The sequence below is a fragment of the Heterodontus francisci genome, chromosome 4 (genome assembly GCF_036365525.1).
Source record: "Heterodontus francisci isolate sHetFra1 chromosome 4, sHetFra1.hap1, whole genome shotgun sequence".
NCBI lineage: Eukaryota > Metazoa > Chordata > Chondrichthyes > Heterodontiformes > Heterodontidae > Heterodontus > Heterodontus francisci.
Window position 1 is genome coordinate 16,201,728 of NC_090374.1, and position 19,699 is coordinate 16,221,426.

General features: G+C 45.3%; 1 protein-coding gene across 1 annotated transcript in view; it reads right to left on the minus strand.

The window, feature by feature from the left end:
- Positions 1 to 541: 541 nt before the first annotated feature.
- The window catches only part of mxd4 (MAX dimerization protein 4), a 33,771-nt gene continuing 14,613 nt past the window's right edge, over positions 542 to 19,699 (minus strand). Inside the window, exons 4-6 of the mRNA XM_068029221.1 lie at positions 11,883 to 11,997; positions 9,695 to 9,863; positions 542 to 5,408 (exon numbers count right to left, since the gene is read on the minus strand). Of these exons, the coding sequence (XP_067885322.1) occupies positions 5,254 to 5,408; positions 9,695 to 9,863; positions 11,883 to 11,997 (439 nt within the window). The 3' untranslated portion in view covers positions 542 to 5,253. The remainder of the gene's footprint in view (positions 5,409 to 9,694; positions 9,864 to 11,882; positions 11,998 to 19,699) is intronic.

Here is a 19,699-nt window from a genome sequence, read left to right on the forward strand (position 1 = left end):
ACTAACCCACCCTTCTACACCCTCTTCCAGGTCATTTATAAAAATGACAAACAGCAGTGGCCCCAAAACAGATCCTTGCGGTACACCACTAGTAACTAAACTCCAGGATGAACATTTGCCATCAACCACCACCCTCTGTCTTCTTTCAGCTAGCCAATTTCTGATCCAAAGCTCTAAATTATTTGCGTGTTGCCGTGTTCCCCAGAGCCTATGCTAGCATTCACAGGAGTGTTTCTGCAGGGGGTTGGGAAGATCTCACGTATCCTATTCTGGAACATTTTCCCCGGAAGCACTGCACTATTTGTTGAGAAATGGGACAGGCAGGGAACAGTGGGAAGAGAAGTGAGCATGACAAGATTTTCACAAGGGAGGATAGGTGACCCTCGGAATGTGACAATATTCACAAATAGCTGGAAACAGGTAATATTCAAAAGCCACAATCAGATCCAAAACAAAAAGCACTACCATCTCTCATCAAAAACCTTCAAGAAATATTAATTTCAACATTTAAACAGAACCATAAAAAAAACAGCAGACCAAATGATGTAAAAAAAATGTTTTATTATATTACAATGAAAGAATGATACAACACATTACCTTCAGTGTGCTACAAGGGGGGGTAGCCAGCACCATGTATGTGTGAATTTATATTATACATCTTAGGAGCTTATATAAAGCATTCTATACTGAAGGGAGCTCCTCAACAATACATATTCACAAGTCTCTGGCACAGAACTCATCCAGTGGACTGCAAGCCATTCAATAAGCTGCCCTCCTCATCAACACCAACTATCCATTAAGAATAATGTTAATCTGTTCAATAGAAACTGCAGTTGAAACTTCCAACCAGCCACGACGAGACAGTGCCTCAGGAGTTTTGAATCTCATTTTTCAGAAGGTGGAGAGGATTTTCTCAACTCCAAAAGTTTACCAAAAAAAAAGTCATTTCCAAATCAAGTCCTTGTGTCTGAATGGAGAAGTAACTTACCCTTTCCACCTTCTAAAAACTTTTTAAAGAGACTTAAATTTACAAAAGGCAAGTGGAACAGTAAGATTTAATACTGCAGTGATGTTCCCCTTCTTGAAAAGCCTGGTAACAATCAATGGGCTCAAATATCAGAGTAGGCCAATGTTATTCCTTACAAAAAGATAAAAGACCAATTATTTAAATGCTTTGCAATTATCAGTTGTACAAATCGATGGAATTCAGTTTTGGTCTGTTGGAAATCTTATTTATATATAAAGTCTACATTGCTTGCCCAAACCCACCTCACCCACTTCCCCTACCAAAAAAGAAAAAAAAAAAAAATATATGCTTAGCTGCAAGTTTCCTATTTTATGTTTGGAAGTCATCGCCCCTCATTCCAGCCCGACACGTCACTGCAGATGGGTGGCTAAATTGGGCAGGCTGTTGACTCAAGTTGATTTCAGCAAAAACCTAGAACCAAGACACACCAGCATCTTGTGGCTGTGTATTTGTGCATCTGTAGGATGGGGTGGGTTTATGTGCACATGTGGTGGGGAGGGGAGAAGGGGAAGGATGATCAGCTTTAATTCTACAAGTATCACTCACATTCAGTGCAAACCGGATAGAGAAATGGTTTTGATTCAGGTGGCCAAGAAGGCATCAGTAATGTTGGACCTCGCGGGACTAACTCTCAGCTGTATTCCAATATGGAATTTCTTCCACATAACATCGGGAGGTGGTCAACTTGAGTACATCTCTCCTCCCACCCCAACAGCTGATTTGGATCACAGAATAGTTCAAGCAGGCTTAGTCCAAAGAGGTTAACTGCACCAGCAATTCCCCTGTAGGGAATCAACCAGGACTTGTCACCATGCTCTTCGACTACATATGGTTGGGGATGGAGGCAGGGAGATGAAGTTAGACCTCACCCCCTCTCAAACAGATATTTACAGCAGCACTGAAAGCCTAGAGACAAAAATGTGGGAAGGGGGAAAAAGGGAAGAAAAAAAAAAGTGAAACATTAAAAGGCTTGTATCCAGTTCCACAGCACTGGGTCTGAACCCCTAAAATTATTAGTTGTGCCTATACTCCTAGTGGAAGATTGAAATCTTCAGCCTATTCTCACACCACACATGCACCTTACAACAGCGTAAGCGTAGTGTTAAGCAACCTTACAAGATTGGGCGCGTCTCATCCTGATCAAGCCACCCAGCAACCTTCAGCTCAGACTCAAATAGGTGCCTTGGGTCTGAATTTCTGCTGCCACACCTCCTGTGGTGCAATGGCAGCTGAGTGAAGAATCTCAGGACCCAATGCTGGTCGTTAACACATGGATCCTGTCTACTGGTGCAAGCCCAACCTCCTCTCCACCTTCTTCCTCTAAGTCTGGGTGAGGAGACTCAGCACACAGCAGAGCCTCACACACACTCCAGATGTTCCAATTCTATCCAAGCTATAACATGTCACTGTGAAAGTGAGGGCGCTGATGTGCGTGATCCAATGACAAGGAACCCACAGCACAAAAAAAAACACTGGTTAGCATGGGCGAAGTAGGCTTTGATCCAAGTTCACTACACCAACCTGCCCCAAACCATCTCAAGCCATGTTTAAGTGCAGCACCAGCAACTCCTCAATCATCGAAGAGAGAATACGTGAAGGCTATTCTGCCCCTCAAGCCTGTTCTGTCATTCAATTTAATCATGGCTGATCTGTACCTCAACTCTATTTACCTGCCTTTGCTTCAAATCCTTACTCGAAAAAAAAAAAATCTATGGATCTCATGTTTAAAACTTCAGTTGACCCAGCATCCACAGGGACTAGTTTTGAACTGCTCTAGGAAAGGGTCAGTACAGGTCTGATGTGCCAAACAGCCTCCCTGGATAATACTGGGCCCCAAGTCACAAAACAGGGGTCGTAACTGACAAAGCCAAGTGCCGTCAGATAAATTATTGATGGATGTTATCCTATGATAGCCCACAATGCTGAGTGTTCAAGAAGGCCCCAGAACATGAAATATATCCCAAGGGAGGGAATTTTAAACACAAAAGAATTGAAAATCAGAATAAAATCAACCCAGCTCAAACCTGCACACCTAACAAATCGATCCAGGAATGTACAGACACGAGCAAGTCTCATGCGTGATCTCTCGATTAAAATAGCAAGGGGAGGTGGGCAGAACAGCACAAGCCCAGGCAGGAAGGTCCAACAGCCCCTAGCTCCAAATATCTTGGACAAATGGACACCCAGCCCCACTGGCCAAAGCCCTTCCACACCACACAATCACTAGCTGGCCCCCTCGGTAGTTCTAGAGTTTTAAGTTGAGCCCGTCATTAAAAGGACAATGAATGGCACAACACCGCTGAATATACAATTCAGGATATCCAGGATTATTCACTCAAAAGACATTTGGTTAGAATTCATTTTTAAAATGCCTGAGAAACATGATGTGAAAAGGGACTAACACAAACACAGAGAGCTGTAATGCTTACTACAAGTTAGTCACCTTTCAGTTCCTTCATGACATGGAGGTTCTGTGCGAGAGTTTCACTTTTAGTAAACAGCTTTTTTTTTTGATCTCAGCATTCCGTCATCCAGGAAAGGAATGGACAGATTGCAAACGTCACTTCAGAATTTGATCCTATTAACAGTCACGCGCGTTTATTGATGATAAAAGTAAAATTCTATTGCTTTCATGATCTGGAAATTGGCGTCAATAAGAGAGAAAACACAAAAAAAAAATAACCTTCAAAACAAAACTGCAGGAAATTCTGAAATCTGTCAAACATCACGTTTGTTATTGAGCCACATCCCTTGTAATGAGGGGTTTATAGTGTGATTTACTTTCATTACAGGGACCAGCAATAATAGGATACAATATACTTTTTTTTTTAAAGTTTTTTTTTTAAAATTCAGCTGCCATGTTCTAACCTTTGACCTTCCCCCACCAGGAGGTTGGGGGGTGAGGGGGGTGGGAGGAGGGTCACAGAGCAAGGTCGTATGATCTGCAACTACTGCAGACCGCCCGGTTGGCGACTTTGGAAATGTCGCTTTTAAAAGAGTGCAAAGAAGGGCGCGAGCTGCCATAAAGTTCTGCTCATCGTATCCACTTTGAGAGGCAAGGGATGGACACAAGTGCCAGCAATCGGAGGGCCACAGGGTCTCCGAGAAAGAGTCACCAAGGCACAATGACAATGGCAGAGAGTCGGAGACTCTGGTCTGGGTCCTGTACCATTTTAACCCCTTCCTCCCCCACCACCCCTCCCTCTCTACCCAACAAGCATGCTTTAGATAACATTTAGGAAAATATAATACAAAATTTTGATACAGGAAATTTGAGACTACACTGGCTAAAATTACTTGACTACTTTTGTAATTTTTTTCAGTCTTTTTTTTTTCCCCTCAAGGAGAAAGATCTCTCGAGAGATGTGTAATTGAAAGATTGGTCAGTTTGTCTAGGAAGCCATGCTCTAATGACTAAAACCAAGCAGACAGTGAAAACAAACACGCCGTTAGTAATGCTAAAACATTTCAATAGAAGCTGTCTAAATGACATGGATAATGAAACTGCCGCACGCCTGGTGTATAAATCGCTGAATGAAGCAGAAGCAAAAATCTGTATTTTTCTTTTCTTGATCAACACACCGCCTGGCAGAGTTTCTTGTTTTTAAAAACATCCCCCCTTACAAAACAATCGACTCTTGCAGATTAACAAGGAGACAACAAAAGCACTGCATTTAGCCTTAATTAGAATACTGTCTAGTTACTTAAATAAAAAACCCCAACGTCAGGAAAAGCAGACGTTTGATATGCATGAGGAGCACTCCTATCTCCTCCAATAGCAGAGCTGCAAAAGACAAAACAACGCAGTCACTGCCAACAATGTCGCCTTCTGTCGTGTGCTCGTCACAACTCACTGTGGAGAGACTGGAACCAGACAAAAATCAAATTGGAAGAAAATCAATACTCTACTTTTAAGGCTAATCATTAGAGCTGGCTTTTTTTTCCCCCTTTCCACCCACTTTTATTGCAACTACCATCCCACATTTCTTTGCATCCTTCAGCCAAGAATTCAAACATTGGTGGACCGGGACGAGTTGGGTTGGGTCTTGGACGAGTTGGGCCTGCAAAGAAGTGCGGGAGGGCAACAGCAACGCTGAGTGCTCTTGTAGTTGGGGTGTCTGAGAAAGAGTGGCAGTTAACATCTCAGGAAAAATGAAAGAACAAAAATTTGGTTTCTAAGTGCCCTGCGTTGACATGTGGTCCTCGGCTAGTAACTGCAGCAGAAACTATGATAGCCTCGGTGTGATTGTGCGAGAATCTGCGTAGCCACTGTCACTTGAACTGCTCCGGAAACTGTAGTGGTCATCGACATCACTGGCACTGCCAACACTGTCCAACTCACCGGGGACAAACTCCATGCCTTCGATGTCAACATCGGCTTCTGTACAAGAGTGGAGGGAAAATAAAATTTACTGTGACTAAAGTTACAGTAACAGACATGTGGGACAGACTCCCAAATATAGCAGTTGATACACCAATCTCAAAAAAAGGTAGGGCCTGATAAATAACTGGCTGGGAGCCAGATGAAACCATTATATGGGACTGGTACTAAACCAATAGAGGATATTGGAGGTAGAGGATCTGGATCGGCGCAGGCTTGGAGGGCCGAAGGGCCTGTTCCTGTGCTGTAATTTTCTTTGTTCTTTGTTCAAATGCAGTCAAAGACATCACAGATTACCATGGTTCCTGTGTCAGCCGACCAGTCTGGAATAGATGTCGTGCACTGAAGGACAACCAGCCCTGATCAAAAGTTGTAGAGATAGGAGAGGATAGGAACAGGAGGTGGCCATTCAGCCCTTCAAGCCTGTCCTAACATTCAATTTAATCACGGTTGATCTACATCTCAACTCCACCAACCCATCCTGGTTCCATATCCCTTAATATCCTTACTGCACAAAAATCTATCCATTTCAGGATGGACGTAGGTTATGCTTGACTAAACGTTTGGTGAGACTGGGGACTATTTATGTCTGACTTCAGAAGTTTAGAACAGCAGGTAGACTAGGTCTGTATGTAGTCTGAGGATAGAGTGGGCTCGATAGGTCTGTCTTCCTACATCTCCCTCCATGCTCAATGCCTCCTTCACATCGCTCTCTGACTGTCTGATGTCACCTCCCCGAGGCCTGGTTCTCGCCTCCCCAAATGTTCCACCATCCCAATGATGTAATCAGAGTCGTTACTATGGAAGGTGCTGCCTTCATACACAAATCTTCCCTGCGTAGCGAGGCCACATGTGGAAACTCACCTTCGCTCTTGGACGAAGTGCCACACCACCAGTAACCACGGCAAAGACTAAAAATGAGGGCAGTCAGGTGCCATGAGTTTAAATAATGGTCACAATGCCAGCCAAACAAATTTACAACACAGGAGGCCATTCAGCCCATCATGCCCCTGCCAGTCTAATTCTAGCTCCTAGCCCTGTAGGTTATGACTCAAATGCATATCCTAGTGTTTTTTTAAAAAAATACGATTAGGGTTTCTGGCTCTACCACCCTTTCAGGCAGCGAGTTCCAGACCCCACCACGGTGGAAAAAAAAATGACTAAACTCCCCTCTAATCCTTCTACCAATTATTTTAAATCTATGCCTCCTAGTTACCGACCCCTCTGCTAATGGAAACAGGTACTTCCAACCCACTCTATCTAGACCCCTCAATTTAATCCACCATTAAATCTCCCCTCAGCCTCCTTTGTTCCAAACAACCCCAACCTATGCAAATTTCCTTACAGCCGGAATGCTCCATTCCTGGCAACATCCTCGTCAATCTCCTCTGTACCCTCTTGAGTTTGAGCACATCCTTCCTGTAATGGGTTGACCAGAATTGTACAGTATCCTTCCATTTGTTGTGTATTCCTTTGCCTTGTTCGCTCTCCCCAAATGCATTACCTCACATTTCTCTGGATTGAGTTCCATTTGTCACTTTTCTATCCACCTGACCAGTCTCTTCCTGCAGTCTACGGCTATCTTCGTCAACCATCTAGACAATTTCCAGATCACCTGCAAACTTCGTAATCACGCCCCCTACATCATTGATGTATACCACAAAAAGCAGGGGACCTGGTACTGAGCCCTGTGGAACCCCACTGGAAACAGCCCTCCAGTCACAAAAAACACCCCACCATCACCCATTGCTTCCAGGCACTTACCACGTCTTCTTGGATCCCATGAGCTTTTAATTTTCTGACCAGTCTGCCATGTGGGACCTCATCATAAGCCTTTCTAAAATCCATATAGACCACATCAAATGCACTACACTGATCGTCCCTCCTCGTTAACTCTTCAAAAAATTCAATTTTGTCAGACACAACCTACCCGTAAACAAATCCACGTCGACTATCCTTATTTTTGTGCTTTTCCAAATGTCGATTTATACTACGTCTCAGAAATCTTTCCAATAATTTGCCCACCACTGAGATTAGGCTGACTGGCCGTTAATTACTCAGTCTATCCCTTCCTCCCTTTTTAAAACAGTACAGTGTTAGCAGTCCTCCAGCACCATGCACGTAGCTAGAGAGGATTGGAAAATGATGGTCAGAGCTTTGTTATTTCTTCCCTTAGCTGCCTGGGATACATTTCATCTGAGCCTGGCAATTTATCAACTTTCAAGGATGTTAAACACCTTACTTCCTTGCTCAGTATTGCTTATACCATCCAATATTTCACACTCTTCCTCAACTACAAGGGCTGCTTCAGCCCTCTCTTTTGTGATAACAGACACAAAGTGTTCCACCTCCATATAAATTACCTTTTTGATCTCTAGTTGGCACTTCTTTCCTTAGTTACCCGTTTGCTCATGTATTTATAAAACATCTTTGGATTTGCCTCAATTTTACTTGCCAATATTTTTTCATGGCTTCTTTTTGCTTTTCTAATTTCCTTTTTAATTTCACCCCTGTTTTTTTATACTCTTCTAGGCTTTCTGCAGTATTGAGCTCTCAGCATCCGACATAAGCTTTTTTTTTTTTTGCCTTAACCTACTCCGTTACGCTCGGACATCCAGGGGGCTCTAGATTTGGGAGTCCCATCCTTTTTCTTTGTGGGAAGATGCGTGTTCTGAACCCTTTTAAGCCCCTCCTTGAGTCGCTCCCACTGCTGCACTGAATTTTCTTCAAGTAGATGTTTTCAGTACACTTTTGCCAAATCAAATCTCAGTTTAGTAAAATGTGCTTTTCCCAATTTAGAACTCAGACTTGGTCTATCTTTGTCATGAGCTTGGTTAATGGGCACGATGCCAATGGAGGAATTAAAAGAAAAATTGGTTAAGAAAATGTATTTGCATCAACGTTATTTCCAGTGTAACCTCACCTGCAACATTCAAGAGCACAAGTCTAAAAGAGAAGGCACTTTGCTCCCTGCTCAGAATGGGAAAGAGAAAAGGTGAGGAACATAAAGAGATTGCAAACAGCATGAAGGCACTCCTACTGGCAGCACTGTAACATTTAATATTTAATGTTACAAGGGGGGTAGGCAGAGTGGTAACTCACTATTACAGGGAAATACAAAGAAAAGGCAACGCATGATACCAACTGCCCTGGGGCACCTCTCAATACTCATATTGAACGCCCAGGCACTTACAGGCAGGAAGAGGGGGAGGAAATATTAAATTAAACAGGAGAAAGAGAAACTCAACACCCTCGCCCATATCATTTTAAACAGTAACCTGCGATTGCTGTACTTTAAATAGGACAACACATCATTCGCTGGAGTCAACCTTTCTGCATTTTAGGAACTGAACGGTTCAGGATTTAAGCCAAGGTTCGTTGATCTCCGCCCAGCCCATTTCGTTTTCCAAATTAGTTCATCCTCAATTGCACGAGTGATCCATGTTTGGTAACACTCCTGTGAAGCATCTTGGGCCGTTTTGCTCGGTTAGAAGTGACTATATAAATGCAAGCTATGGTCATAAGGTGGCGACAGGTCTGCTCCTCACTTTACAAGTAGAGTGACTTTCCAGGCTACTTGACAGGACGTTGAGAGTCAATTCCAGTGACTGAGACTGGAGCCACTTACAGCTCAAGCCAAAGTAAAGGCAACGAGTTTCCTGAAGCAAACCAGTTCCTATTTGGAAAACTTACCATCTGGCATTTTACACGGTCACTTTTTCTGGTGTGAGTCCACAAATTAAACTTGCCACAGCGGGATGGGACCTTGTGTCCACTGGATTGCTGGTCTGGGATCAAAACTACACCAGACGTACAGTAGTCGTGTTACCGGACTAGCTGTCCAGAGGCTTGGACTAATAATCCAGAGAACACAGTTTAAAATCTCACTGCGGCAGCTAGTAATAAATAGCTGGTGTCAGTAATGGCGACCATGAATTGGTCAGATTTTTGTTCACTAATGTCTGTCTGCCGTCCTTACTCAGTGGGCCTACGTGAGACTTCAGACCCAAACTAGGACGGTCGACTCTCACATGCTCCTTGAAACAGCCTCGTGGGTGTATCAGAACCGCTCCGCAACGCTTCAAGAAGACAGCCTACCATCACCTCCTGCGAGGTGGGCATTGAACGCGAGCCCTCGCTGACGACGTGCTCATCTGCCAGAATTAGTTGGGTTTTTTTTTTGAAAACCCACGCACCTTCCGTGCCCTGGACTGTATTTATACCCAAGGGTTCAGGGAAGTGAAAACTTGGTTACGTTCTGCCCCCCAGTAAGCCTCTGAGCTCACCTTGCTCAGAATCTGACCGGTCGGTGGAGAGTGCGGACCCGAGGCTGTCAGTACGAAGACGCTCCATCCCCTGCACCGCCAGCTGCTCTAGACGCCGCCTCAGGTACCGGCGCTCCCGCTGAAGCTGCTCCTTCTGGTGTAGAGCCTTCTTGTCTTGTTCTTCTAACTTCTGCACAACAGAAAAAGGAAAGGCAAACTTGCATTTATATAGCTCCTTTCGTGACATTCCAAAGCGCTTTACAGCCGATGAAGTACCTTTGAAGGGAAGGCGGTGGCCGAGCGATCAGATCACTGAACTGGTCATCCAGAGGCCCAGGCTAATGCCCTGGGAACGTGGGTTCAAATCCCACCATGGCAGCTGATGAAATTTAATTAATTAATAAAAAGCTGCACCAACGGTCATAAAAACCCATCTGGTTCACTAATGCCCTTTAGGGAAGGAAATCTGCCGTCCCCACCTGGTCTGGCCTACATGTGACTCCAGACTCACAGCAATGTGGTTGACTCTGAACTGCCCTCTGAAATGGCCGAGCAAGTCACTCAGTTCAATGGCAATTAGAGATGGGCAACAAACGCTGACTTTGCCAGTGACGGTTGTGTCACATGAAATTTTAAAAAAACTGTTGTAATGTAAGAAACTTTTGGCTGTGGATATATACTGGCCTAGGACACTGCGAGGAACTCCCCTGCTCTGCTAAAAAGCAGCCATGTTATGTTTTACGTCTATCTAATAGGGCAGACGGGGGCCTCTGTTTAATGTCTCATCCAAAAGACGGCACCTCTGACAGTGCAGCATTCCCTCAGAACTGCGCTGTGTCAGCCTAGGGATTTTATGCTCAAGAGTCTGGAGGTTGACTGGAACCCACAAGTGTCTGACAGTGGTGAGAGTGCTATCCATTGAGATAGGTCAGACACCTGACGGGAAGCCTGCGCATGCACGTCCACCAGGGTCAAAGTTTCCCTGTGCAATGGTCAGTCTGCTTTCATCCTTCAGAAGCCCATGGTCCCAGTGGCTGAAAGTAGCCCAGGCACTCGCCCTCTCCTTGCCTCCTCTGGACAATCCACCCAAGTTACAGGAGTCACACGTTTGTGCAGACTGCACACGAGTCACACCTGTGAACTTAAGCCCTGCCCACAGCAGGATGTCCACTGCCATTCACGTGCACTCCCCAATGGAGTCATTGGGAGGTATTGCCAGGTATTCATTTACAGGACCTCGTGATGCACCGGAATTGCCAACATCTTACCATGCAGGTGTCCTCCCTTCCGCAGGGAGAGGCCCATCCCAATACAGCAGGAGCAGCCTGGTATACAGTATTCCTGACCCCAGCAAGGCCGAGCGGACACACGAGGGGCGGCAAACAGCCACAGTCCCCATGGAGAATCAGCGAGTCACCGCTCTTGTTTAGAGTAGCAGCAGCACAGGAACAGGAGGAGAGAATTCAGCCTCACGAGGCTGCTCCAGTCAATCAGATCACAGCTGATCTGCACCTTCACTATTTATCCAGCTTTGCTCCATATCCCTCGATTCCCGACCCAACAAAATCCCATCAAGCTCCATTTCCGCCCCCCCCTCCCCCAAAGAGTTTTCTGGGAGCGCGTCCAATTTCCATTAACCTTCGTATGAAATATTGCTTCCTGATTTCACTCCAGAAGGGCCTAGCTCGAATGTTTAGATTAATCTACACTCCGCAGAGAGAAGAGTTTCTATCCTCAATTTTTATCTCTTTAAGGTGGCTCTTATCTATTTACTTAGCTCGGACGTGACTGGAACAAACAAATCATACAATGATACTACGCAGGAGGCCATTTGGCCCATTGTCCCCATGCTTGCTCTTTGCAAGTTATCCAAAGAGTCCCACACCCCTGTTCTTTCCCCACAGCCCTGCAAAATTTTCCCTTTCAAGTATTTATCAAATTCCCGTCTGAAAGTTTCTGCCGAATTTGCTTCCACCGCCCTTTCAGGCAGCACATTCTAGATTGTAACTCGCTGTGTAAAAAAAAAAAAACACTTCTCATCTCCTCACTAGTTTGCCAATGACCTTGGAAGTGATCAACTTAAAAAAAAAATTAGCATCCCAAAAGTTACCGAAAAGATATGAATGCTCTAGACTGCCAGTGAATCAGCTGCACACGGAAGATGACAGAGTGAACAGAATCTAACTGCCCTGAGCAATGCTTCATTTACCTTGATGTGAGTCCTAGCTCGTTTCAGCAGGCTCAGAGTGGTATGTCTGGAACAGTCCGGCCCAAGTGGCACCAGCTCTTTCAGCTGCTCCAGGTACAGTCGCAGCTTGGCTCTTCTGCAATTGAAAACAGCCCTGGTCAGCGTAGATTGAGACTCAACGCAAAACCAGCATTTTTACCGAAAAAGACTCAGAATCTGGTAGCCCACCCCCGGGACGATAAACAGGGCCGGATGGTCAGAGACAGCAAGGGTCACCTACGACCTCTGGTGACTGAAGTGTCAGACTGGCCGCAGTAACTCCACCCACCCTCCAACAAAGTAAGTCAGACAGAAAGCAGATAAACAAGGACACAGCGACAAAACAGAAATCACCTAATGCTTGTCCATAAAGAGAACCTCACCACGTTTACAAACAGAGTCACAGGAGGCGGCAGGGGAAATACTTTTGAAAATGTGTTTCCCGAAGCCAGGGTTCACAGACACACATCCCACACTGTGACATGCAGGAGAGACCTCCCATCCCATACACTGACCCACTCGAGACTTTTTCTCTTCAATTCCCTTTTGAAAGGGATTATTAATCTGCTTTCACCACCCTTTCAGGCAGCATGCTCCACATCACAATTCATTGACTGAGAAAATCTCATGTCACTCTTAGTTATTTTGCTAATGGTCTTAAATCTCTGTCCCCTTCTGCCACTGCAAACAGTTTCTCCTTATTTACTCTGATCAAAAGCCTCCACGATTTTGAAAACCTGGATGAAATCTCCCATTAACCTTCCCTGCTCCAAAGGACAACAACCCCAGTTCTCCACATAACTGAAGTCCCTCAGCCATTCAAAAATAAAATTCTTTAAATCACTCGAAGATATTGAGATCCTTCCAAAAATGCAGTGCACAGAACTGAACAGAAGTTGAGACTGAACCAGTGTTTTACAAATGTTACAATAACTGGTTTGCTTTGTACTCTCTTAATAAAGAGGAGAATCCCAAATTCTTTAACAGCCTTGTCAACTTGTCCTACCAGTTTTATGTACTACACCCCCAGATCTCTCACCCCCTTTAAAACTGCACCAATTTTATATTCTCTACTCATTCTTCTACCAAAAATGGAAGTCACACTTTCTGCGTTAAACTGTATCTACATTTCACCAGTCTACATCCAACCCAAATCTGGAGAGATTGAGTCGGTTAGGATTATATTTGCTGGAGTTCAGAAGAGTGAGGGGGGATCTCATAGAAACCTATAAAATTCTAATAGGACTTGACAGGGTAGATGTAGGAAGGATGTTCCCGATGGTGGGGGAGTCCAGAATCAGGGGTCATAGCCTAAGGAAATGGGGTAAACCTTTCAGGACTGAGATGAGGAGAAATTCCTTCAGTCAGAGAGTGGTGAGCCTGTGGAATTCGCTACCACAGAAAGCAGTTGATGCCAAAACATTGTATGTTTTCAAGAAGGAGTTAGATATAGCTCTTGGGTCTAAAGGGATCAAAGGGTTTGGGGCAAAAGCTGGAACAGGCCACTGAGTTGGATGATCAGCCATGATCATAATGAATGGCGGAGCAGGCTCGAAGGGCCTATTCCTGCTCCTTTTTTCTATGTTTCTATGTGACTATCCTGTAAACTACATTTGAGTTGCAATCTTTGAAGTGATGTTCTGTATACCCAAGAGTAGGTCATTAACATATCAAAATATACTGACACCCAGACAGACCCTCTTCCCCCGTCAAACACTAATCTCCAGCTGGAAAATCCAAGTCTTGCAACCCAATTAGGTATTTGAAACTGACCTCCTGTGTCTCGGACTGACAGGGACCGAGCAGAGATTCACACAGACAGACATTCACCTCCCACAGTGCAGCACTCCCTCAGTACTGCACTGGGTGGGTCAGCCTGGATTTCTGTGACTCAGAGGAGAACATTCCCCACCTGAGCCAGGACCGAATTCTCCAGAGCACAGAGCTCAGTCAGTACTAATTGTGCTGTCTCTGCCTCGAATGCTCTCCAGAAGCTGCTGACTCTCACTTCGCTAAGGATTCACAGGAACTAAATTTCACCCGAGACTGTTCTCCAATGTGAACCCCAAACAGGAGGCCAATACCCACCTTACTGACCCCACCCCAAAAATCTCACACCATCCCCACTTTATACACGGGCACTGGGTCAAAATCCTGGAACTCCCTTCCCAATAGCACTGTGGGTGTACCTACCAGTTCAAGCAAGCAGCTCACCACCACCTTCTCGAGGGCAATTACAGATGGACAACAAATGCTGGTCCAGCCTGTGACACCCACATCCAGAGATTATTAATTTCCCCCCACCCCAAGTTCAGTACTGTACTCACCCAACATCCCCTCACAACCAGTTCCAGTGAGGCAGTGTGTCACTATCACAGGGGTGAGAAGCCTGGCCTACCTTCCATTTCCTAACCCAACACTGACTTAGGACAATTACATTCACAGACTGTGCTTGGGGCTGGACCTGGGGGAGGGTGGGGGCCCGCACAGAACCTGGTATCTTAGAGAAAGAGAATTGCCCCCAGGCTCTGGAGACACACCGAGACTCTAGATTTAACACACCCCCAAACCCTCAAAGGAACAAGGGGAGGCCATTCAGCCCCTCAAGCCTGATCCACCATTCAAATAGATCTTGGCTAATCTGTATCTTAATTCCATCTGCCTGTTGACAAGGAATTGGCACTTGTAGCGCTCACTAGCTTAGCAATAAATAACGTTTTCCAAAAAAAATACAAGTGAGGACCAAGAATGATATTATAAAAGATTAAGAAACAACAGATGTACTCAACTTGTACACATGTGGATGAACACATTGCAAGTGCTACAACTGGCCTCAGGACCTAAAGACTGGGCTGTGGGGAGAGGGAGAAAAACCAAACAGGGTGTCCAGAGCTCCGCCCGAAAGGATCAAACTCAGCCGTAACTTCCGACTCTCAAAGTTGGACAGAAAACGTGCTGCCTTTCAACATCTAGGCTCGCACACCATTAACGGGTAAGGTACTTGAAGCAAACCAATGAATCACCGTGTGTCCACGGAGGAGGATGAGGATAAAGGGTGAGGGCGAGAGGGGGTTCACTGTCATTCGCAAGTTCCTCCTTCACTGAAGAAAGGCTGCAGAAACAAAACATTAACTCAGTTTCTCTCTCCAAAGATGCTGCCAGACCAGCCAAGTATTTCTGAAAGTTTCTGTTCGTAGTCCACATTTACTGACTATCAGAAGACAGCAGATCCGGAGTGGGACGACACCAGTCACAACACAAGGAGCAAAGAGATAACTGCTGTTTCCTCGCAGTGACTTCTTTAAATTCATTCATGGGATGTGGGCGTCACTGGCTAGGCCAGCACTTATTGCCCATGTGGGGTAGGTATACCCACAGTGCTGTTAAGAAGGGAGTTCCAGGATTTTGATCCAACGACAGTGAAGGAACAGCAATATAGTTCCAAGTCAGGATGGTGTGTGGCTTGGAGGGGAACTTGCAGGTGGTGGTGTTCCCATGCATTTGCTGCCCTTGTCCTTCTAGTTGGTAGAGATCCGGGTTTGGAAGGTGCTGTCTAAGGAGCCTTGGTGCATTGCTGCAATGCATCTTGTAGATGGTACACACTGCTGCCACTGTGTGTCAGTGGTGGAGGGAGTGAATGTTTGTAGATGGGGTGCCAATCAAGTGGGCTGCTTTGTCCTGGATGGTGTCGAGCTTCTTGAGTGTTGTTGGAGCTGCATCCATCCAGGCAAGTGGAGAGTATTCCATCACACTCCTGACTTGTGCCTTGTAGATGGTGGACAGGCTTTGGGGAGTCAGGAGGGGAGTTACTCGCCACAGGATTCCAGCCTCTGAACTGCTCTTGTAGCCACGGTATTTATATGGCTACTCCAGTTCAGTTTCTGGTCAATGGTAACCCCTAGGATGTTGATAGTGGGGGATTCAGCGATGGTAATGCTGTTGAATGTCAAGGGAGATGATTAGATTCTCTCTTGTTTGAGATGGTCGTTGCCTGGCACTTGGGTGCCGCGAATGTTACTTGCCACCTATCAGCCCAAGCCTGAATCTTGTACAGGTCTTGCTGCATTTCTACACAGACTGCTTGAGTACCTGAGGGGTTGCTGAACATTGCACAGTAGCCATCCCCACTTCTGATCTTATGACTGAAGGAAGGTCATTGATGAAGCAGCTGAAGATGGTTGGGCCGAGGACACTACCCTGAGGATGTCCTGGGCCTGAGATGATTGACCTCCAACAACCACAACCATCTTCCTTTGCGCTAGGTATGACTCCAGCCAGCGGAGGGTTTTCCCCCTAATTTCCATTGACTCCAGTTTAGCTAGGGCTCCTTGATGCCATACTCGGTCAAATGCTGCCTCGATGTCAAGGGCAGTCACTCTCGCCTCACCCCTTTTGTGCTCACACCCTCGATTGCACAGTGAAAGGGAGACAGGAGAGAAATCACCTGACGGGCGGCTCGACTTCCAGCAGTGACATTTTAACTCAATAAGAATGAGTTAAGACAAGAGGAGCCAGACAAAGCTCATCTCCATCTGAAGCCTGATTGAGACTCAAAACTAGACAACAGAAAATACAAGGCGGCGGTGAGAAAGCTCCTGTTTGTCTCTGAAAACACACAACCTGCACAGTGAACTTGCAGACTCAGAGGCTGCACAGAATCCCCTGATTCAAGCAAAAGCGTTTCCTTTCTGAAACAAAGTAATTAGAAAATAAAAAGGTACATATTTTTATGCATCACCTCACCCACTGTCTCAGAAATATCCCTGACCGCTCCAATTACAAAGCACTACTTCAAAAGGAGATTGTTACATCAGTTGACACTACTTTCGTACAGCAAGATCCCACTATCAGCAGGGAGACAAGAAAACAGTTGATGTGTTTTTAAGTGATTTGGTGGGGGGACAAATGTTGGCCAGAAGGCTGACTGCAAAATAGTGGCTGCTGGATCTTAAACATAGTTCATCCACATAGACAGTGCCTTACTTTAATGTTCGGACACACACAGAGACACACACAGAGACACACACAGAGACACACACAGAGACACACACAGAGACACACACAGAGACACACACAGAGACGGGCAAGTGACCTTTTAAAATGAGTTTATTGAAATAGATCATTGTCCAATGGAGTACGATTCACTCATCACAATCCACCCCCTGCACCAGAGTCACCTCTTTCACAATCGGCACAGGGAAGGTGCTCAAAGAGACCAATGTCATTCTCGAGTCGATTATATGTTTTGTTTTCAGATAAGAGAGACACTCAAGGGGGCTGCTCTGAAACCAAGAACAAAACCTCCTGCAAACAGCCAAGCATCTCTGTCTGAAACATTAACACCCACGTCGGTCAGAGTAACATCTGATGCACGTCACCCACATTTGGAAGGGTCTGAAGTCAAAGCTTGTGTGCTGACGTGCATCAGCTCCGTGTTCCCTGTGGTGCGGGGTCCCCACCATCCCATTCCAGGTTCTCCTTCCAACCATTCTTCTCCTATTCCTCTGCAGTGAGGGACAACCCATAGCAGCCAATCCATGAGAGTTGGCTATCTGGACAGTGAACACCAAGGACCAGTGTCATCACTACGAGCCTCTTAGTGCACATCGTGTTGTTTCAAGCTTTTTAAAAAAAAAATTCATTTATGAGAAGTGTGCATTGCTAATTATTAGTGCATGAATCGCAAACAGTTAATATGCAGGTACAGCACATAACTAGGAATGCTAATAGAATGTTATTGTTTATCATGAGGGGAATTGAATACAAAAGTAGGGAGGTTATGCTTCTGCTACACAGGGTATTGGTGAGACCACATCTGGAGTACTCCTTATTTAAGGAAGGATGTAAATGCGAGAAGGTTTACTCGACTAATACCTGGAATGGGCGGGCTGTCTTACGAGGAAAGATTGGACAAGCTAGGCTTGTGTCCGCTGGAATTTAGAAGATTTAGAAGAGGCGACTTGATTGAAACATACAAGATCCTGAGGGGTCTTAACAGGGTGGATGTGGAAAGGATGTTTCCCCTTGTGGGAGAATCTCAAACTGGTCACTGTTTAAAAATAAGGGGTCACCCATTTACAACAGATGAGGAGAAATTTTTTCTCTCAGAGGGTAATGAGTCTTTGGAATTCTCTTCCTTAAAAGGCAGTGAAAGCAGAGTCTTTGAATATTTTTAAGGCAGAGGTAGATAGATTCTTGATCAGCAAGGGGGTGGAAGGTTATCGGGGGTGGGTGGAAATGTGGAGTAATCAGTTCAGCCACAAACTTACTGAATGGCGGAGCAGGCTTGAGGGGCCGAGTGGCCTAGTCTTGCTCCTAATTTGTATGTTCGTCTGCTTTGGGATGTCCTGGGGTTGTGAAAGATGCTATATAAATACAAAACTTTTTTTTTTTTTTCCCCCTTTACTGGCCGCTGTCTTACTTGACCTGAGTGCTTGATGGAACAGTGAGGGTCCAAAATCAAAGATCCTGCTCCATGAAGTACATCATCTAACGTGGCAATTATTCATCTGGAGAAGTGGGGGCGGAGGAGTCAAGGGGAGGTTACTATTGGGTATGCAATGTGATGAGTTAACACATACAAGTCACAACAACAAAAAAAGGCTTGTTGACCTTTTTATTGCAAGGGCGTTGGGAGTACAAGAGTGACTAAGTTTTGCTGCAATTGTCGAGCTCAGGTGAGACCACACCTGGAATAGTGTGTACAGTTTCTGTCTCTGTAACTAAGGAAGGATATACTTGCCTTCGAGGTGGAGCAACAATACTTCATTAGACTGAATCGAGATGAGAGCGACATGGGTGGAGCAAAGGGAGTGGAGGTAGAAAATAGAGGGACAGGGATTTTGGAAGAGAATTTAGATTTGGGGCCCCAGTTAGCTGGAAAACAAGAGTAAGAAACGTGAGAGTGAAGATTTGGACATTCCTTACCCACCCGGATCCATGTCATCTCCAGGGAGGGATGTGAAATCCAAAACAAACTCCCCGGCTCTAAGCCCACCCACCAAAGGTGGTCAAAACAAGTCCAGGATCAGTGATCACGACCTGTATTACACGGTATCTACCACTTGTACAACATGATCTCTGCACCAACCCAAATACAGTGAACCAGCTCTTAATGCACACGCCAGCACCTTGTTCTCCGATCTCTGCGTTCGTCCCATTCTCGTCTCCTGTCCAACCCCTACTCCCTTCACTCTGACACTGTCACCCACAGCTTCAGCTGCCTGGGCCCCAAGCTCTGGATTCCTCTTACTAAACCTCTCCACCTGTCTAACTCATTTAAAATGCTCCTTAAAACCCAACGCTTTGACCAAGAGTTTCACCACCTATGCTATTATCTCATGAGGCTCAATGTCAAATTTTGCACTCCTGTAAAGGACCTTGGGACGTTTTCTACAGAGCTATGAGGAACGAGCAGTGGAGTGGGACTATTGGAATAGCTCTTCCAAAGAGCTGGTACAGGTACGATGGACCGAATGGCCTCCTTGCACTAGGATTCTCCGGGGGAAATGAAGAGAATTAGTTGGAATAGGAGAACAACCTGTATCGTTTTGCTTTAACTTGCTCAAGGGAAGGTGTGTTATGGTATTATAGTAATTACATTGCTGGACCGGTAATGTAGAAATCACCAGTGTAAAAAAAAAAAATCACACTAGACCGGGAATTTTCATAGCTTAAAAAAAAAAATCTGGAAATAAAAAGAAGCAATAAAAGTGACCGTGAAGCTGTCAGATTATTGTCAGAAACTTATCTGGTTCACCAATATCCTTTAGGGAAGGAAATCTGCCGTCCTTACCTGG